This window comes from Acipenser ruthenus, chromosome 8 (genome assembly GCF_902713425.1).
Source record: "Acipenser ruthenus chromosome 8, fAciRut3.2 maternal haplotype, whole genome shotgun sequence".
In the NCBI taxonomy this organism is placed as follows: Eukaryota; Metazoa; Chordata; class Actinopteri; order Acipenseriformes; family Acipenseridae; genus Acipenser; species Acipenser ruthenus.
This window is the reverse complement of record NC_081196.1, coordinates 38287869-38310296: the sequence shown is the minus strand read 5'-3', so window position 1 is coordinate 38310296 and position 22428 is coordinate 38287869. Positions and strand designations below refer to the sequence as shown.

Here is a 22428-nt window from a genome sequence, read left to right as displayed (position 1 = left end):
ACCTTTCCATATCAGTCTTCCTGGGAAGGCTGAAAAAACAAGAAAAAATGCTTTAAAATCTGAAATGCGTGTTTGTCAGGAAACCCAAGTGGTCTTTTTACAACATAGTCTTGTGAAGGTTGACTGAATCGTCTGCATTTAGGAACTAAAAAGGAAACTACATTAAACAAACCTTTTTATATAGCTTATATAGTTTTTGTTAAACTGAGCAGCTCAGGACAAACCCCAAAAACAGGAATGGAAATAAGAACACCCCCCCCCCCCCCCCCATTGCATAGCAGTTTGATCCATTCCAGGTTTTATAAGACATCTGAGCTTGTTATAGTAAATACACACTGTGGCTAAACAAGCTTGTATTAAAACCTGGACTGGGTGAAACTGCTATGCAATAGGAGGATTTCCAACCCTATCACAACTAAAGTGAATGACAATATAATGAAGTGGTACAGTAAGGGTCACTGATTTATATGGAAAAATGTATGCAGAATGGCAACATTGCCAGCCATGCCTCACAACAAATACCAGGTCAGAGCAGCCCGGGGCTGTCAGATCAAAGCAACGAAACTCATCATTTTCATGTTCCAGCACATTTCTCTATAGAACACAGCTGTCAGAAAGCTGCAAACTAACACACCTGATCAGAGGCTCACTGCACCTGTTCAGCAGGCACCTAAGGACACAGAGGACAATAGCTGTGCAGCTCAGAAATGTAGCAAACTTTCAAAGAGCAGCTTCAGTTCTGACGTGACGGCTGAGTAATCAGAGCAGCTCCAGACCTCATTAAGCAAAGCCTTTTGGAACGTTCCTCCAGGAAGGGGAAAAGGTTGTTCTCCAACAGGCTGACTGACGCAGTAGACAGCAAACATTGTGCAGAGGAAAAAATGTGATCCTTTTTTATTTTCTATTTTGTTTCTTAAATTACAACTTATAGATGATGCCATTGCATCCTTCTGCAGCCAGCAGGAGCAGGTCTATTTGGCAGACAGATCAATGAACTTGATCCGACGCACTAGGATTATTCAAAAATATTTAGTAGTGTCTGCATCAAGCTTTGCTTACTTGTGTTGGCCCTGATGAGCGATTTGACTGGCTAAGGGATCAGATCTGAGCGCTCGTGCAAATGGGTGTGTGACAGCACGTCAAGTTAAGTTTCTGCAGCAATCTGCCAACCCCCTCAATTCACACGAGTGCCCAGGGCCCTGCCTGACAGCATCGGAGAAGGTTCAGGTCCCCTACCTTTCACCTGATCAGCATCAACATGCAACACAGCTACATATTTTATATTATTGTGCTCTCATATCTCCATACATATATTAGACATTAATATTTTTCAGTTTGCATCTTCTCACCAATCACACGCGGTGTGTTCTAAACCCTCTTCACTAAGCAGTGGTGTACCTCGGGGAGTTAATCAGTATCTGTATGAATTTCAAAATTGAAACTACATTTAACTGTGAACTGACTTCCAATGTTAATTTAGAATTGATTTTAAAATACTCTTGTTGAAACATACAAAACCATCTGCAATAGCTTTCTGGTCTGGTAGCCAATAATATAGCATCACAACATGCCCCACTTTATTCCACTGCTGATCGTGGACGGGAGCTCCCATGGGGCGGTGCACAATTGGCCGAGCGCTGGGGGGGGGGGCTTAGGTCAGCCAGGGTGTCCTCAGCTCACCGCGCACTAGTGACCCCTGTAGACTGGCCGGGCGCCTGCAGGCTTGACTGTAAGCTGCCCAGAGCTGCGTTGTCCTCCGATGCTGTAGCTCTGGGCTGGCTGCATGGCGGGCCTGCAGAGTGAAAAGAAGCGGTCGGCTGACAGCATGCGTTTCAGAGGACAGCATGTGTTTGTCTTCGCCACTCCCAAGTCAGCGCAGGAGTGTTAGCAGTGGGCTGAGCCTAAATACGATTGGGCATTTCAAATTGGGAGAAAAACGGCATAAAAAAACAAACTCTTGAAGCTACTGTTTAACACCCCGTCTTAAACTATTGTTTTCACAACATTTTTTGTTTCTCTTTTTGATTGATCAATATTTAAAGGTTAGTCTACTCATTTAACTTTAATTAAATAGATTTTTCAAGTGCAATGTTACATTTCACACAATGCTGCTACCTGGTGCCTTCCCACTTCCTGCGCTGTAGGTCACAAGGTCCGATTACACCAAAACCACTGATGATTTGGTTACAAGTAGAATCAATGTATATTTAGCACCCTTGATGAGAACAGGTCATGTATTGAGTACTAGGATGTTTTTAAATCACCTCACTAACAAAACTTGAGGAGGTCAGGAATATGCATCCATTCACAGGGTCCACGTTAAAATAAAGTTAAACAGCAGGTTGTTAAATTTAAAAATAACTCAAACAGTTTATGGTAAAACAGTTTACTGGAGTTACATGTATCATTATGGCAGGATGCATACAGTTCAAGTCCCCTTCAATACTTTTAAAATGATTATCAGATATCACTGTCAGGGTTGCCAACTGGCTCCAGAATTTACGGACACTAAGTGAGGTCAGGTTTTTTTAACTCGCCTCTCTAACCGCAAATTAATTGATTTTATTCAACATGTAACGTGAGTGTAAATTGCGTAAGCGGCTTCAATAAATGTGTTCAACTGTTTAATTGCGGTGGCAATTATATCCGGATAGCATCATAACATGCATTAAAAACATATTGCTTGAAATATTATATGGTAAACAATACGTATCAAAATAGTGCAATTCCGTCTTCAGATAATTATGCATTCACCCTCACTCTTTCTCATTTAACCTTGGGGTTAAGTTTCTATTAATATAATAATACTTATTTCTGCTTCGCACAGTCCCGCCTCGATCAGACAAATACTGTGACTGAACAAAGCTACTTACAGTTCAGCCAACAGAGTGATTTCATGGTAGGTCCTCTGCAGCAAAAATTCGATCAGCAGGCTGAGTCGTACCCCGTGGGTCGCAGGAGCCCCTGCCGTCGCCCCAGGGGGAGGAGGTGGGGGAGCTGAGGTGGGACCCCCAGCCGGGACCAGTTGGTTATTCTCGATCTGCACCGGGGCCATTTTAGAAGAAGAAAGCTCCGGGCAGCTAACGCAAGAAAGCGATGGAGAGGGGAGCGAAAAAAGCACCTCGCGCGTCTAATGAATCCCAAATCCGTGAGGAGGCGCGGTCCCTTGCTTTATTTAAAATAAAAAATTTAATCCCCTAAGTATTTATGTTCGTCTTTCCAGGATCAAGATGTCTTTTCCCCATGGAAGTGCTGGCAAAACCACAGTGATTTCTGTTGTAAAGAAGCGACAGCTCAGATCTTCACCAGCGCCATCGTTGCTCTCTGCAGGAAGTGATTACAGAATCGCAACTACTGACCCGGAAACGGAACTGGAGGGAACGCGCTGTGGTCTCAACCAATCACAACAAAATAGAAAACAGTATGTATCCGCTGTGTATTGTGTATTTTATGATGAGGTGTGTGTAATGGTATTGTTATGGGCATTATGCACAGTTTTAGCCAGATATATGAAACATTGATTAAACTCACCCTCCCTCTGAACTTTCTACCAAAAGTTTGCAACTATTTTAAAAAACAGTTTACAGAAATCCATACTGTGTTTTAAGCCCAGTAAGATATTTCATTGCAAAAAAATAAATAATAAATAATTCCAATTTCTTTTAAAAATGATTTCCAATTCATTCAAAGGAATTGAAATTGGAACTTATATTTTAGAGACATAATGATTGTTTTGATTGTTCAACTGTTTTCATTTGAAGCCAATTACTTTGACTTAAGTAATTTGTTGCCACTGTGAGAAACGCATTGTAAGGTAATACTGATAATTGCAATTTTTTTAATCAATGTATTGGAATTGATTAAAAGGGAATATGAATTGGAATTGGGAATTGATTTTAAATTGAAAAACAAAAATGGACCCCCACCATCTATAACTGTAGCTCGCAGATTCAGAACAATTCATCGTTTAAACCTTGTTCTGTGTAACACCACTTTTAATACCTTTTTTTCATTAAATTACATTTTGAACTTTAACTCATTGTGAGTTATTTAAGGAATGTTTTTTTTTGAATAAATACATTTTTGTTTTGTAATAAAATAGATAAATTAATGAAACTGCCCTGGACTGTTGGTGGCTTCTTTAACAGCAGTCTAGAAACAGGTTCACAAATGTCAAACTATTTTATTCAGAAAAAACAGTATTTAAATAACACATACACAATACTGTACTCTAAAGGGAAAACATGTCCATTTTCTGAACGTGGACCCTGACATGTACACAAAGTCAGTGCTTCAGAGCCTCAGTGTTTTGGTGCCTCAACGCCTCGGTGCCCTCGGTGTTCAAGCACTTCCCAACATCGGTGACTTCACGCCCCAATGTTCTATAGCCTCGGTGCTTTGGTGCTTCGGCATCCTCGGTGCCTTGAGAGCTACACGCCTTGGCGCTTCAAGGTTTTTTGAAGCCTGTGCAGCGATGCCTTCGGTGCCACGCTGCCCCAGAGCCTTGGTACCCTAGTGCTTCGATGCCTCGAGGACTCTGTGCCTCGACGCTTCAACTCCTTGAGGCTTTTTGAGCTTGTGCAGCAGCACCTTTGGTGACACGCTGCCCCAGAACCTTGGTGTGTGCCCTCGGTGCCTTGAGGACTCCATGTCTCGGCACTTCGACGCCTTCTACGCTTTAAGCTCTACACATTGTGCCCTCGGTGGCCCCGGTGCCCCTGTGCTCCATAGCGGTACTTCACTCAGCACACTCGATCCCCTCAGGGTTTTTTGGTGCCTTGGTGTTACACAGCCTCGACGCCTCGGTGCTTCGGCTCCGTCGACACTCCAGAGCTGCACACCTCGACTGAAATGTCGAATTTACACCCGTGCGCATCCTGCAGGCGGAAATTGCCGCCGCAGGACAAACACACCCTGTGAGGTTGCTGCAGAGGTTGAACAACAGGACATGGTGTTGAGTGAGTAGGAACAGAATGCGCTATCCCTAGCGGCTTCCTGGGATGAAGAGTCCTTCTTGCGAACGGAGAAGCAGGACCCAGACCTTACCCAGGTAACAGTCCCCAGCTCCGAGCTCACCTCGGAGCCTGAGATTGCAGCGCCATCGAACTCGATTCGGGCACTGATGGAGAGGGCCGCCAACTTCCTCCAGGTACCCTGGAAGGCAAGTTCTGAGCAGCGCAGGTCTGTTTTGAGACCAGTGCAGACTTCGACCCCCCAGCCTTTTCCGGCATTCCCGGACTACCTGGAGGAGGTAAAATCCTCTTGGCAACACCCGGCATCAGCACCCAGCATGTCCAAGAGCGCAGCTGCACTTGCCTCCATGGACTCCACAATAGCGGCCCTAGAGCGAGCCCCCCAGTGAGAGGTCTAGGTAAGGATCCTGTATGCCCAAACGGCCAATGCAGGATCACGGAAGCCCACCTTAAAACAGCCTACGCCGCAGAAGCGCAGGTGACACTCCTTGCAAAAACAGGAGGCCTCTTGACGGCCTACCTGGGCGGCATGTTGCGTTCTGTTACCCTTCCCGAGCTGCTTGCTTCAGAGCTACGCGCAGTCTCCGGCACATTATTGCCGATATCAGGCTTCCAAGAGCAAGCCCTGGGCAGAAGACTGGTGGGCCATGTATTGTCCTATAGCAGTTATATTACAGTTTCTGCAAGATATACTAGAGGCGGGTAAATCCCCCTCTACGTTGAAAGTGTACCTAGCAGCTATATCTGCTTGCCATGTTCACATCGACTCAGTGTCCCCGGGCGCTCATATACTGGTGACCCATTTTCTAAAGGGTTTTCGGTGGTTACTCCTATAAAGGACGTCCTCCCCGAATGGAGTCTAGACGTGGTACTGGAGGCTCTCACTAAGACCCGTTTGAGCCAATAGATACCATAGAGCTGAAATATCTCTCTATGAAGACAGCCTTTCTGTTAGCTATCACCTCCGCTAAGCGGGTCAGTGAGCTACAGGCACTGTCCATGCACAGAGCCTGTATACGCGTTTGGGATGATGGAAACAGGGTATCGTTGCGCACGAACCCTGCTTACCTCCTCAAGGTGATTACAGCTTTTCACTTGAATCAATCAGTGGAACTAGAAGGTTTCCATCCCCCTCCCTTAGTGGAGGAGTCGGATAGGAGATTAAATTCCTTCTGCCCGGTTCGGGCATTGAGATGCTATGTGAATAGAATGAGAGCGCTGCACCAGTCTGAACAGCTCTTTGTTTGCCATGGTGAACGGACCCGAGGTCAAGCACTCTCTAAGCAGCGACTGTCCCATTGGATTGTGGACACGGTTTCGACTGCGTTACACTAATGCCGGCCTACACCAACCTGGGAAGGTGGCCACGCACTCAACCAGAGGTGTGGCTACTCATGGGCCCTCTTCAAAGGTGCCTCATTGACTGATATATGTACTGCGGCTAGCTGGACTACCCAGCATACATTTACCATGTTCTACCGACTTAATGTCATAGATCCCTCTATGCCTTTAATAGGCACCAGGGTCCTTGAGGTTGCACGCTCACACCAGCAATACTAGATGGTGGTAGCAAGATGTCCCTCAGATGCTGTCCGCTCATTCTCCCTCACGACGGCTCTGGTATACTTTCCCAAAAGTATCATTGGCGGTCATCTTCGAATTGAAAGGTTATGGATGTAACCCTGGAGAAGATGACCGCCAACCTTGTGAGGCCGCATCACTCGCATTCACGTGTTCAATGCAAAAGATACTGAAGTCTCCGTGCAGTGACTATTTATTACCTCTGTGAGGCGGGACTGAGGAGGTCACTCCGCGGAGCGGCCTATCGGCAGCTTTGATATAAAATACTCAGCGAATACCTGACAAGCAGGCATATACCAAAAGTATCATTGGCGGTCATCTTCTCTTTCAGGGAACTGGGGTCACATCCGTAACCAATCATTTTGCTTTGTAATAAAATATATAAATTAAAGAAACTGTCCTGGACTGTTGGTGGCTTTTTTAACAGCAGTCTAGAAACAGGTTCATGAATATCAAACTATTTTATTCATAAAAAACAGACTTTGGAAAAACATTATTTAAATAACACATACACAGTACTGTACTTTAAAGGGAAAACATGTCCATTTTCTGAACATGGACCCTGACATGTACACAATGCCAGAGGAATAATTTGTTTTACTTTGACTCGTAAAATCAACAATCATGTCAGGATAATGACTGGGGTTTTCCACAGGTAACCACACAAAAAAAATAAAGAACCGTCATGGTAACAATTGTTGATGTTTTGCATTCATGATTTCAGTTTTCTAGTTACAGTCGAGATGGCTTGCTTTCTGTTTTGTTTCATATAGTATGTGTGTAGGGACACACACAAAGGATTACATATAATGCCTTCCTAATCAATGATTTCCAATGAGCAGCCAGACGAGACAGACAGAAATACAAAAATAAAAAGTAGGCCTCAGTCTGCACCTTCAAATCGTATTGATCTAGCAATTCCTAGTCTTCACAGAGGTGTCGTGCCCTTCTTCAACGGCCTTGTTCCCTTGCCTGGATCCTGCTGTCCTAAACACACTTCCACTCTTACTCTGTATTACATAGACTGAATCTGCAGCTTTCACTCTCCTTGGACTGACTCCATGCCAGAAGATAGACAACTTTCATATGTATTGACAAGTGCTAAGATGAATTCACAACATAACCAAGTAAAGTAATAGAATACAGTGCTCTACTAGTTTGTAATACATACAATTCATTTTTACAATACATTTATATTGACTGTTAAAAAGACAAAATACTGTGTCTATGACTAATGAATTCTGGAACTTTTTAATAATGAATAATAACAATACAATTAGGTAATACAATGCATTTCTGGAATGTTGTAATATTGTTAAATGAAAATAACACTTTATGCTTCATCTTGTTCTAATTATTATTATCATTATTATTATTATTATTATTATTATTATTATTATTATTATTATTATTATTATTGCCCCTTCACATGTATTTCTTTTTAAAATAATATTTAATATGGAAAGGGCCAGTTTATTTATGCAGTTGTGATATGACTTTGTAGAAAATATATTTTTTTCATGCATTTCACAAATGTTCTTTTGTTCTTTTTTTGGAGTTGACTCCCGGATATGTTGTTTGCACTCAAGATGGAATGCTGTAATAGCAGGTCTGAAAGAATGTGATGTGTCTGCTACCCCCTCAGCTCCGGGATGCAAACAGCATGAACAGGAAGTCATGATTTAGGCCTCTGAATTGTATAATGATTTATTGATTTCTTCATGGAGAACTTGTATGGCCTCATGCATAGCCCCTCGGTTGAATAAATGTGTGATCTCTGCACAGTTATCCTCTATGTATGACATCCCTGCAACTCAATCAGCTGCAAATCCAAAATGAAAGTTATCAGTATCATGAAAAACGTGTCAAAGACACCCTTATACAAGTTTACCATGGTACATTTGCACAGTTATTTTGCAGTTGTCCCATGCTTTTCTCATGGCTATACTATGCATAGTTTGCTATGGTTTGCCATGTTTTTTAATATGCTTTACCATCCTTTCACTATGCTTTATTACACTTTGCCATGCTTTTACTAGGGTAAAGTCTTATAGACTGTCAGACTCTTCATAACGTGCGTTCAAGAATGTGCAAACCTATTATCATCATCACAGTTGTATACTGGTTTCTCTAGATATACAGTATGTAAAATCGAAGGTTGTGAAATTTGGACATATGTACAAGATAGTTTGTTTTCTGTACAGCTCTAGACTCACTAACATTATGCAAAAATATTCATATCATAATTTTATTAGGTTGATCCCTTATCAAACAGATTTTGTACACATGAAATGTGTTAGAAACATTACAGAAATAATATCAGACTGGATGAATTCCAGTATAAGTACCTTGTAACATATACTATTCTGTGTTCAATCCTAACTCTGTTTGTGATTGAGTTAAGGTACTTCAGAATACATTATGTGTACTCATTAACCCACGTCAAGGAGCATTGATTGTAAACAGCAAGTGCAATTGGTGCAATGTGAACAAATATAGATACAAAGAGGCTAGTAAAGGATGCCCACAGACTTCCTGTATGGCATGTGCACTGAACTATTATGTTGCAAATAAAATCGGATCATACTCTCATGCTTTTGTAATTGGGTGGGACAACTTTAAATAATATAAAAGAAGATTCTGACAAGAAAGCAATATTGCAATAATGAAACTGAAAGATTTATTTTTATTTTTAAAGATGATGTGGAAGTCAGTGGCAAATACAGTCCTCCCCCTTTATAACACTGTAGTCGGGAGCCATAGTTAAGAGCCTGTGTTATTTTTGTTAGTGTAATGGCCTTATAAACTGTTTCGCAGTATAAAGGGCCACCTTAAAAAGAGGGAGGACTGTACTGAGGAAATGCATTAAAAAAGGTAACCGGTATATACTGATATACTGTGTAGTACTTTTAGAGTATCAGCTGCAGCTTGATAGGAGTGGACATTTGAACTTCCTGTGCTATAAAAAAAGACTATAATTTGGTAGGAGGAAGATCATTTTTGACTTTTATTTACTTATACAGTATTTGAATAGATATTGACAAATATAGGAGGAATTTGTCAATTGAGCAGCAGTAAGGAATGTCACAATAAATGTTATGAACTAATATGCAAACTTTAACTGTACAAATGTCACACAACATTATTTATTAAGTATTAGCTTGTGGGGACATATGAGGTTGTCACTTCAAATGTTACATGTAACTTGAGAACACATGGCATGTAAGTTTTAAAAATCCTCTTATCCAATTTTCATTAAACGAATCATTGTTATGTCTTATTCTATTCTATTCTGCTTTTTTGCCATACTGGTAGCTCTAATTTTACATTTAAAGTGGTGGCGGGGGATGTACTCAGTATTAAAGCAATCGCTGCTACACCTTTAAGATAGTACCATGAGTCAGCAGGTGAAGATGTGAGTCTACGGCTGCTTTATCTGTTCCCCTGAATCACATAGACAGAGCAGTCCCTCCATGAGAATGCTAATATCCTGCTAGACCTGCATGTTGCAGTGTCTGTGTGTAAGTGAGACGCCTGTATACCAAGAGCTATTTATTTTTATGAAATCGTTCTTGTAAGCCTAATGATCAAGCTTGATCCCACCCTCCTAGCTGACAGTATTGTTGTTTTCATTATCATTTATTTACAAAAAAAGGCACATCCTGATTGGCTGCAGATGTTCAAATCCCATATGGTTACAGTACAACCAATGGTTTTAAAGGAAATGTTAATGTCCATAATGAGCCATTTTATGTGTGCAATAACACACTTGAAGACGTGGTATTCACACATAAATAAATAATGTGTATGATTTAAATTAAAAAACCTTACATATTTCAATGGATTCAAACACAGGTTATGATTATCACTGCTGATAACAAAAACAAAAAACAAAACACTTTTTGGACTAGTACAGCATCCTGTGAATTTCTCTGTCCCAGCTTACCACACTGTTGTATAATAATGCAAATATATTGAATCTTATATTCATATATTGAATCCATATATGCTGGAACATTTTATTCCACTGACGTTCATTTAAAAATACAGCACAGGAAAGATAAACCAGCCATGACTCAGTTAACCCCTAAAATACCAGCTATTCCTCCCCCAAGAACCAGTCACAAGGTCAAAGTGTTAACAAAATGAAACTCAAATCAGTCAAGATTTGTGTTGAAGCCATGCCTTCAATAAAACACACGTGCCAGCTATACTGTATTTTTTTATAACAGTTAAGAAATACAGTCTCTCTGTAAGAGAGAAACGATGTACTCTATCAACTGCAATGATTTCCTTGATGCACTGACCACAACAGACCTTGAAAAATTTGCACACAAGCAGGTACCACTGCAGTTTTCAGTTTGTAATGTAGGAATTCAAGATTGCTGATCCAGTAGAAAGTGAATGTTCAAGTGAGTTTGTTTTATAGTTTAGTTTGGGAGATATTGAGTTTTCAAGTACAAAGTTGTAGCGCTGGGATTACTGTGCCCTCTGAAACTGGGACCCTTCAACAAGTATCAATGAATGTACAGATGTCAGAACTGCCAGAACTACATGCACTTGTTGCTAGATGTTTTGTAACATTTAAGCCCAGCATACACAAGGAAACATGTTTAAAGAAACATATGTTGAATAGTCCTGGCTTCTACCTTGGTACAAGTAATTACAGAAACATGTTGCCTGTGGCCAGTCAGCACATAGCCTAATGATAACCAACAACTCTACTTTTTTTGTGTAAAAACTGGCTTTAGGTCAATTAAAGTCCTGATATGCTTGTGATTTTTTGAAGGATTGTACCAAGGTAATTGCCCTCTGGGATTCTCTGAATTCATTGACTTCTGTTCTGTGCCATGGAAAATGGTACAACAGTAATAAACCTAAATATTGCTTTAATGGAAATAAGGCCTAATAACATAGGACAGAGCTATCCTACCTTTTTGGCTGAAAGAACCATACTGACGAACATTAAGTTATTAAAGAGCCATAAATAACAACAGCTATAATAATAATAATAATAATAATAATAATAATAATAATAATAATAATCATCATCATCATCATCATCATCATCATAACCAAACAACACAACCTTTCAGAACAACAGGTTACATGTTTAAACACTGCCATTTGTTGTTTGCATTTTGACTTCTACAAAAAACTATAATTGTGCAACCTTCACTTCTGAATCAAGAGAGCTATATTGTGGAGCTCATATGTGGCTCAAGCGCCGTCCATTGGTCAGCCCTGACATACGGTTTTATTTTGAAAGGTGCATGTGGGACTGGAAGGGAGAGGCTCTGAAACACAATAACTATGAGCACAGCTTCTTCACACAAACCCTGCCTCAGACAGGCATCACCTCTGCTTAACCTGCATGGAAACTATGAATGACCTTTTTAGCGTGGATGGTCACACTACACATGACATATGATTTATAGGATTAGGTGGCACTTCTTCATTAGAAATAATTTTGATCAAGGACTATGAACAGAATGCTGCCAGTCTTGTCTCCTCAGTTCAAATGCCATTTTCACCCCGGTTTATGCTGGTTGTATATGGCAATTCAACTACTCTGCTGGGGCATCCCTTTACAGAATTACACAAAAGTTGGTGTATATTTTGATTCATCCACACTGCTCTATAATCATGAGGGTATCCCTTAATCAGTGCAAACTGCTTTATTTGTCTCAAATGTTTATGAATAATTCCATGTACATGCAACATCTGCCACGTTGGCTAAGTCATCACAAATGGCAAGTGGAATTATTCTTATTATTTAAACATCTAATTAAGTTGAAATGTTTGGTTATAATCACATATTCTAATTGTGCCACTCTAATAAGGGACAACGTGTGGGGAAAAAGGGCCAGGGAAAATAAGGCCAGCTTCAATTTGAACATATTTTAACAGAGAGAACATGCTATCTATTTGCTATTTAGTTCAGTTCTAGGTCATCTTCCCATGACAAAAGAATGCATGCTCCACAAATCTACTAGCTCCACCTTTGTCAGCTAGTAGATTTGCCTAGTTGGAGTGTTAACCAATGAAATGACATGACACGGGTGTGGGGAAATACCAACTCATCAGGAGCTCAAGGGTAGGAAGAAAATGGGACTGGACCATGCAGGTGCAGGAGGCTAACCTTCAGTTCCCTGTGTTTCAGGAATTGGATTAAGAACATAACCAACCCACCATTGCCTGTCATACTCAGTCATTATAAATACTTCTGAGTAGTCTTCTTTCTGACTCTCTCAATCAGTATGACTTCAGTGTGACTGAGTTTAGTGATGCAGGGATATGTATGAAGCTTCTGCGTGCCAGCGATGGAGTGGGCCATTTTAAATCCAGGATATGGTATTCTTTTTCCACCTCTTCAAGAGCAACCCACACAAAGGAACTGCTTGTCAGATTGTCCTTGGCCCATTCAATAAAGTTCCACAGTGTCATTATTTGGCAATCACAGGGCCTCTGAAGACTTGCTCTTGCTGTGAGTCACTTTACTGTAGTTCCTCCAACACCATCACCATTTTCCATGTCACATGGTGAGGAAAGCCACTCAGCAAAGATTCCCTAGTTGGGTTCATGCTGACACAAGTGTTACCTGTTCTTGTACTGAGAAGCTGCTCCATCAGAAAAGCAACTTATTTTGGTGAGATAGTCAATGAGCTTGATAAGGAAGTTAATAAGGTGCCTTTGGAAGACATGAACAGCAATAGTACTGAAGTATTGCACTTAGTGTAATATTGATACATTTTCAGGGAACTGTCCATGTACATTTGAGACAAGCAAAAAGCTTTGTAAACATTAAAGCAGAGGTGAGCCTCTTCGCCTTGCATATTCCATACTTTCTTATGTTGATACTGTATTAAGACATAAGGGGGGCAATGTGAGCTTTATTTCTTCTAGGTACACACTCAACAACCCCAGCTTAATCAAAATCTCAGATGGTGACAAACAAATACCTAAAATTGAGTTTCTTTTACAAGGAATGACCCTACTCCATCCAAGCCAGTGATGACAAATTAGCCCGGAGAACCTAAAAAACAAGACATCACACATCATGTTTCAATTTTGAGATGAAAAAAAAAATCATATTAAAATTCTACACTGGACCGGATCAGTTGGTATTACACAATTATAACAGCCACTCGGACACATCAGTCTATTAAAAAATATATATATATATGATCGGGTACTGTGGATGAGCTCATCATCCGGGTCTTATGAGACTGTTGCCGCTTCTAATGTCGTTTTCGCCCACAATGACAGCACATCAACAAGCTTGCCGACCTCACTAGCTAGCTCAATCGTCTAAAGCCAGGGGAAGAAGAGCGTATTTATACTGAATGTTATGAAACTGCTTACCATTATTCGCCATGTTGGTTCCAATGGGTCTATGGTTCATCACACAATGTTAACTCTGTGTTTGAGCCGGAATGGTGTCAGTCTCATAAACATTGTGAAGGAGGAGTCGCGGCACGACTTGAAAGAGGCGGAGCTGAGAGACACACAACAGCGCCGCTCTGGACTGTAGAAACCGTGAATAACAAATTAAAAGAATAAACGCGTCGCGTATTAGGGGACTGGAACTAGAGATGTCGTGAGCATTCTGTACAACCCAACACTAACTCACTATATTATTATTAATTTTCCTTGGTCGAAAGTCTTTTTAGCCGTTGAGTTTCGGGACGCACTGTCTGTTGTTGCAGCAGCGGCAGCGTTTTCTCGGAGTCTGCGCTAGCGCCATATTGAACCGAAGCAGTACTGACTGACTGTCTGGGACTGAAACTGACAAGAGATCAGAGCTAGAGAGAGCTGGGGGGGCTGCTGCTGCTGCTGCTGGTGACGCAGGAAAAACACCCAAGAGCAGACAAATATTGAGATATTGAGATACTTTTTTACAAAAACTATTCAGGCGAAAAACCTGTGCACAAGGCTGGTGAAAATTAACCCTGACTTAACTAAATTAAAAAATCTGGAGTAGTGGGGAAGAAAGCGAAGAGTCTAATCTAATTCATGGTAAGTTGCATTTCATTTTTGTCATTTTCATCAAAAAATATTTATGCGTGTATAATTTAGACTCTCTGCATGTTCAGAAAAAATGATTAAGGGTGTCAACAGGGCATTTGTTATGGACTGACGGTTGTGTGAATACCCACACTGTATGTGTGTAGAAGCCGGTTGTTGCTGTATTTTTACTGTAAAGAGAAGGAAAATGGCTGACCGTCTGTCCTGCCTGGGACTGAATGGGTGATGATGATGGAGCGCCCGGTTTCCAACCCGTTTTCGACCGAAATGGAGCTTGATATTAAAGTGTCATCTCCGGGTATGACTAGACAGGCTTGCGTGGAGGAGTTTAGCCCCAAACTGGTTTGCTGTTCGCTGCAGCCGGCAAATTAATGTGTTCCTTTTGGAGCGGAACGCCATTACTGAGGCGGTTTGACGGTGGAAAACTAGTAGGCCTGGACTAGGACTACGCCTGGAAATTAGGCCTTGCGTTATTTTATGTTATTTGTCTTGTAAATACAATTGAAAGTTTCAATTTTAAAAGTTAATGTAGTTAATGCAAGTTAAATACCGCAATTCGTAATGGTATGTTGGTGTTTGTTTACCACTTATATTTGGTTTTTCTTGCTAAATTGTTGAAATGGTTCTATAATAGATAACATAGGCGTATTTTTGTGTCATTTTTACTGTGTGCAAGTTAACACTGTTTGCATATCATACAAATATCATATCAAGATGGGTGGATACGTGCATTTTTCATTGCTGAGTTTATATATATATATAAACCTGCATATGTCTCTGAATGCTTTTTTGAAAATATGTTTTGATTCTCTCTTCCAGTATGGATTCAAAATATGTAAATAAATAAAATAAACTGAAACTACATTATTATTTTTTAATCACATTGAATTAATACGTAATATTATTCTGATTCTTCATGGGATAAAACCTTTAGATAATGTCGATCTGCATGAAAGAATGTCGGTGAATGATATTCAAGTCCTGTATCACAAGACGAGCCTTTCGCTTTGTTTAAAAAAAAAAGTACATTAATAAATCAGTTTTGTATTTAGCACAGCTGTTATTTTCTATAGCCTGTCAAATGATCACTTCAGTAGAACTGGCCAATGTCATAGTTGAACTTGAAACTTTCTTAGATTTGAATGTGCAAGAAAAAAGTTGCGTACAGAATCGTTTTATATATTTGTATTTTGTGACTTTAGAATAATATGCAATTGCAAATAAGGGAAACGACTAGATTAATTTACACCAAGTAAATAAACACAGCGAATCAATCTGCTGTTATGTAATTTCAATAGACTCGAACAGTCTGTATTTTTTAATCACACCCTTTTCCTAACTTTTGAATGTAGCTACAAATATAGTAAGCCTCATTGTGCTGAAAAAAGTTATTCTTTCTTAATATCTCATTATGTTGCCTCTTTAGTTGGTACTATGGAAATTAGGCATTTCCTCTGAACTCTAGTATTTTCTGACCTCAAGGTTTTGTATACAAAACGTCAGTAAAAAGGTAAACATGATACCCATCACAATATTTCAATTATCTTACAACACATTTAAATGAGATATTTTTTTTTTTTGGGTGGGGGGAGAGAAATGAGACATTATGCCATTTGTGTAAGTGACAGAGTTGGGACAAGTTACAGTTTTTTGTTGCCTTCATTAAATTGTGGTTTTAGTGATTACAGACCTGCTTGATTGTTACAGGAACTTAAAATACTGCTAATGTGTGAATTTTCAGTTTTTTTTTTTATTATTTATTTCAGCCATTACTACCATTGAAAACATTTGAATGGAAAATGGCCAAGTGACAAGGCCACGCTTCTTTTTGGTGGGTGACAATGTATTGGGTACTTTCCATTTTCTTTCTTTCTTTCTTTCTTTCTTTTTTAAATACTAATTGTGAGTGTGGTCTATTCTTGAAGAACTGCAAGCTTTATTACCAGATCACTTTTTTTATTCAAGATCAACATTTAATAAAATGTTGTTTTCTTCTTCAGGCTATACGCATAATTACAGTACTATAAACGGAATGCTGTGTGAAATGTGAATTAGTGTAAGTTGTTTTTGTTTGTGTAGTTTTTTTTTGGCCTGGTTTCAACAAAAACCTGGACTGTAATACCCATTTTACAATGGCACACCCAACCCGTGAGGGCCTGGGACCCTCACAGGTCAGGTGCTTTTACACTGGCAATATACCCAACCCGAACCGACCCGTACCGTGAAACTCCGGCCCGATAATTGAATCTGGCTCTGGGCTGAAGCAGGCCGTGGGTGGGGTTATTGTCTTTCGTTATGACGCGGGTGATTCTTGACTGTTACATCTGTAACCTTATTGCTTTTGCCTTTATTTTATATGTTTAAGTTTCTTATTTTCAGTGTCTAATGTCGTTGAAGTTGTCTTTTTCACAGATTAACAACGGTAAAGCTAATGTATTACGGATTTTTACTGTGTGTGAATCTCCATGCATTAACAGTTTGTAATTTGATGAGCGAGTCAATGTTTTGATTTAACTTTGGCCATTCTGTTAAGTATTCAGAAATAATTAAACTCCTTTAACTTGTTAGGTAAGACATATGGCTTTAATGTTGCTTTTATAAATAAGTTAATCATAAATAAAATAACAACAAAAACTAAGGACCATCTTTGTATAGAGCTATAATAATCAGCATATTCAAGCATGTTTTCATGGTTATTTTTTATTATCACTGTTACTAATTTTAGGCTAGAAAGTTCATACTGTATGCTTTGTTGTTCAAACATTTGCATGAGAAAAAAACAAAACATTACCTTTTTTGCCATACACCTCCTCTCTGTTCTCTGCGACTTGGCACGTTCATTACACGTGACGTCATTTGGTCAGCTTCAGAGTAAAAGCAACTCAAGGTACCCGAGCCATACCAGGCTGGCTGGGCTCGGCTCGTATGTCTGTGTGTAAAAGGGGCATAATAGCCCACAGGGGCCAGGGCTGTGCATTACAGTGCTTTTAGAACAGTCATTTGCTTTCAAAAATGATTGTCTATGGGGACAGTTAAAGTGACTTTATGTTCAACACATAAGAGCATTGAAATAATATTACAAATAAAACATGATCGGTGGTACCATGATGTTACAGTTAAATACATTTTCTTAAATGATCTTGGGAAGATGCAGCTTAATGTCATGCAATTTCAAAGCACCACACAAGTATAACAATGATAAGGCCAGCTGAATCAAATATGTTTATCTATATGTAAGAGATTGACAGTGTAGACTTTTTACTTGTACTGAATTTCTGTTTCACTAGAATTATTGTTAAATTACCCTTACTACAGAGAGGAGTTTTAAACCCCCTCAACCTCAATCTTCAATCCATACTTATGATTTGTTAAGTTTAAACTCTAGGTAGAAATTGCTCTGTTGTGAATGAAAACATAATTACATAGTACAATAAAACCTTACAGTCCAGATCCAGGTTCAAGAAAAAAAGAATACTTAAATATAATTTCAATAATAAGAAATGGTAATCCCTTTTTAGTATCTCTATATAACGTACCCCACGGATGTTCAGTTATTTATAAATAGAAATAATTAAAGATTAGCACCTTTTAACATTTGATATCATCCCAAGTGTGTCCAGGTAATCTGCTGTATTCCAAAAAAATACTATATAGTAAGCACTTTCTGAATACTTGATTTTATCACTGATGTGTTTTTATGCAATATAACCTTTCTGTTGCAAGTCAATTTCCATCATGATGGACAAAACAGCAGATATGACTAATGGTAGGTGCATGTTTGGCAGGTGCTTCAGTAACTTCTTTTCCTATTGATTCTATTGTATGTTAAATGTGTGTTTTATAAGCAATGTGTTCCCCCCCAAAAATGCAAAGGTCCTGATTTGATTCTCACTGTGATCTTGCATGAAGCACTAAACATTTAGATCACAAAAACATGAGAAATGCTGGACAAGAGGAGGCCGTTTGGCCCACCTGTGCTCGTCCAGTTCATAGTACCTGATTGATCCTAGAACTGTTGGTTCTTAAAGGATCCCAATGAATCAGCAGCAATAACATGGCTTGGTACCCATTTCCAAACACTATGTATCCATTCAATTTCCAACGGTGGTTCCTGTTCTGTAGTTAAAATACTGATAAGGGCTAACTTTGTCAACCTTAGATTTTTGCATTTGTTTCAAAATGTGGCCCTAAGATTATTATTATTTTTTATTTATTTGAATGTACCATGAGAGAGAATGATATGGTTGGCCTTGTTGTGCTATTACAGCTTGTCTGTTTTAAGCTCAATAAATGGATTTCCTTTTGTTTCTACAATCACCCACAGCAGAAGGCAACACATACAAGAACTACAGGCAGTTAATGGGAAATGGCATCCTTTTACTTGGATGATTTTTGTGCCCTCTGTCAGTAGATGTGTCTCTATAGGAACCCCTGCATTCCTGTGCATTTGATTCACATTCTAAGGCATGGGTGTCAAACTTGTTTCGTTTGGCGGGCCTGATCTGATACCCTGGCACTTGGCACGGGCCGAGTGACAGTTATAAAAGATATGAAGACAAACCAGAACCTCAATTATTGTATTTCACAAAAACGATCATACATAGCATATTTACATTCCCCTAGATAGCACATATTTTGATTATTTCACTCAGTCACATGTGATACCAGAAAAAAGGTTTTTAGTTCTGATTTGTAAGTTCTGTAGTGACACGTGTCATCATGTCTTTCCGTGAAGAGAAAGGAGGAACAAGAGTACAGTGTTTCAAGAGAAATGGAGAATTTTATATTTCTTTGTGATGTGAATAGAATGCCAGCGTGCTTAATTTGTAAGCAACATGCGGCTGTTGTGAAATAATAGGACAAAGTGGGCCCGTCTGCCTTGCCTCCAGTGAGTCCAGCTGTGCTTAAGCAGGAGAGGGGCGGAGCTCAGAATAATAAGTGCACGTTCGTTCTGTTCAGCTATCTAATGTTTTGTTCTGTGCATATTATTTGTACGTGTAGATGTATGCTGTAAAAGTCTGTGTAATACACTTTGTGCTGTATTTTCTACGGTTTATTTGAAACCATTTTTTACAAGTTATAGCTTTGCTGTGACCAAACGTTATTTCAAATAGAATGTTGGTAACCCTGGTTTTTTTGGATGTCGAATATGATAAAGGGGTTTCTCTAAATGAGACGTTTCTCAATGGCATAAAAAGTATGTTTTGTTTTTTTAAGCATAAAGGTCGATTTAATCCATGCGCTGCTTGAATTGAAAAATAAAGGTTGAAAAAAAGTCGATTTGGCAAGAATATAAAAATCGAATAGTAGCAAGCCTAGCTATAATGCAGAGAGGGTTCAAAATTTTATTAAATACAATATTTAGAGTGTGAATTACACCTGGGGGTAATACCAAAACTTTATAACATTTTTGTATCCTCATGTTTTCATAAAACATTTTCACTTTTATCCTGGAAAACCGTTTTCTAGTCCTGTCTACCAGGTACCATTTAAGCCTTGCAGTCACATTCCATGCTGCCCATAGAAAACTATATGGGGTCAGGTTATACACAGAACATAGGAAGTAAATGAGAAAGAGGAAACCATGTTCTGTATAATAGGCACAGGGCATATGTGGTGTGACAGGGCTTTTTAGTGTTGTAAATAAAGTTTGTGTTAACCACTGCAGTGCTGGGGTTAGAATTCCCTCAGGGTTCTCCCCAGGCCTTTTCAGCTAGGCAGGCCACCCGGCTGAAAAAACTTGATCTGCCCGTCTTGGAGATGCTACTGTGCCTTTAACAATAAGGATTGATTTGCGCTTCAAGCAGACTAGATCAGTTGTGCGTTGTTGGGTGAAAAAAAAAAATCTTGGAACCACATGACAGCTGTGTTATGTCTTGACACATAATTTAACCAATTAAAGAGTTGAAGGGGCGGGTTTTCTGTGTTAAGCACTTCGAGAGGCTAAAACATAAAAATGAGTGCTAAAAAAATAACTAATTATTTTCAAAGCAAAAATAGTGATAATGAATGCAGGGGGTCAAAATAAGCCAGCGATCTACACAATCCACCGTCTAGTACTATATTTGCGCTGGCTACTTTATTAAAAAAATATTAAGATTATTTTTGGGTATTCAGTCTGTTTGTCGTATTATTGTACTGTAAGGTGATTTTGTGAGAGATATTGGGGGTTCATCTATAGAGGCTGTTCGCCTTTAAGAAGAAAGGCATGATGGGATATCAGCTGTTGTCAGCTGACATGCAAGTGCTTAAGTGCAGAGGTGCTGGATTATTACACTGCCGTTTCATGCAACAGTTATGATGGTGACCAAACGTGTGTGAGTACTGTTGTGTTAAAAAAGATGTGGATTAACAAAATGCCCTGAAAACGTAACAAAGAAAACTATTTAAATTAAGCAATAAGATCAATAATTAAGATAAAAAGGATGTGAAAAGGTTACCGTTTTTCTTTTCTGAACTCCATTAACCCTATGTTATCATTCCCCTGTCAAATCCTAGAGTGCCTAAATAAGCATGGTAATTTACCATAACAAAAAACAGAAATGAAAAAGAAAATGTACAAAACATAAAGTGCAACCAGATATAGTCACTGAAAGACAACACATTATGCAAATCCTTTGTCGTATTATATATTTAAGGTAAGGCAAGCTTATTTTTTCCGTTAAAAGTGCTCCCAGCTATAATGTTCTGCCGCCCGGCTGTACAGAATTCCTGGGGAAAACCCTGCCCCTCCCTGCGAAAAGGTGTGGAGTGTGGCCAGGTTTTAATTGATTTATTGATTATCGATCAGCCCTGGCCACACGCTATAAAAAGACGCTAAAAAGCTGTCCTTTGTTCAAACAAGCCTGGAGGTAAATGTGTGTGAGACAGAACAGCTGCGAATCCGCAATTGTGTATGTTAACCAGGGTGAGCAAAGCATACAAGAAAATATGTATTGTTGTCGTGATCACCATGTGCAAACGGCATCATGAGAACTAAGATCACTGTGTGTATCCCAGGATCTCTAGTACCGGAAAGAATAGGGAAATAGCTTGGGGGTTTTGATCCCACAATCAGTTTAGAGAGGAAGTGTCAGGGAGACTGTTCCTGGAGCGGGAACTCCTTTCTAGTGGTGTAGCACTCGACCACTGTTCGGTCAACTTTTATTATTTTGTAGTTTTTAAAGTGTTTTTTTTTGTGCTTATGTAACCCAACACTAGGATTAACTTTGCTGGATTCCTAGTGGAGGCTACCTGACACTGCAATTAATTTTCATTGCAAACTGTAAATAAAACCTGGACGCCTGTGCCGGTGTGTCAGCCACAATCCCTTTCTCATTCACTCGACGTGGCCTCCCACATCCCTTTTAAACGGGTATATGCGTTTCTGTGAAACCTGTATTTACAAACTTAAGAATCTGTGCACAGAGAGGCGGCGAGATCCTTGACCGAGAAATTAAACTTCCCCACCAGTAATCCAGCCATTTGCATTGCTGCTGGGCAACCCACCAGCCCAGTAACTAGCAGCTTAGATTCGATTTGAGCATGTGAGGACGTCGCTCCCTGTGCTGAAGGCACTGGCTTTTACCGGTATGCCATGGGACCATTTTGTTCAATTTTAATAGCATATATTCTACACAGTTTAAAGTATTTCTTACAGTCTTGGTTTTGTTGTGGTAAAAAAAAAAAAGAGAATTAAAATAAGGGGGTAAAGGCAAATTAACCATATTCAAGTGTTACAGTAATAGTTTTTTAAACTTGAAAAACGTACAAGTGGTTGTCTTAAACATTTCTAAACTACTGACCAGGGATGGGAATTTTAAATGTTTAAACGTTTAAACTCTAAAGAAGTGGTCAAATGTTTAAT

General features: G+C 39.5%; 2 protein-coding genes across 7 annotated transcripts in view; one reads left to right on the top strand and one right to left on the bottom strand.

Annotated features, from left to right (window-relative positions):
* The window catches only part of LOC117407318 (mediator of RNA polymerase II transcription subunit 14-like), a 36273-nt gene extending 32883 nt beyond the window's left edge, over positions 1-3390 (bottom strand). For both annotated transcript variants that reach the window (XM_059028915.1, XM_059028916.1), the window contains exons 1-2: positions 2874-3390; positions 3-29 (exon numbers count right to left, since the gene is read on the bottom strand). In XM_059028915.1, the coding sequence (XP_058884898.1) occupies positions 3-29; positions 2874-3055 (209 nt within the window). In that variant the 5' untranslated portion in view covers positions 3056-3390. The remainder of the gene's footprint in view (positions 1-2; positions 30-2873) is intronic.
* A 10671-nt stretch (positions 3391-14061) lies between these two features.
* Positions 14062-22428, top strand: part of LOC117407131 (probable ubiquitin carboxyl-terminal hydrolase FAF-X) — a 91599-nt gene continuing 83232 nt past the window's right edge. For 2 of the 5 annotated variants that reach the window (XM_034011796.3, XM_034011794.3), the window contains exon 1: positions 14064-14573. The gene's annotated coding sequence lies outside the window, so the exon portion shown is untranslated. Of the gene's footprint in view, positions 14574-16348; positions 16414-22428 lie in introns of all 5 variants that reach the window. The other 3 variants (XM_034011795.3, XM_034011797.3, XM_034011798.3) reach the window with 3 other exon arrangements.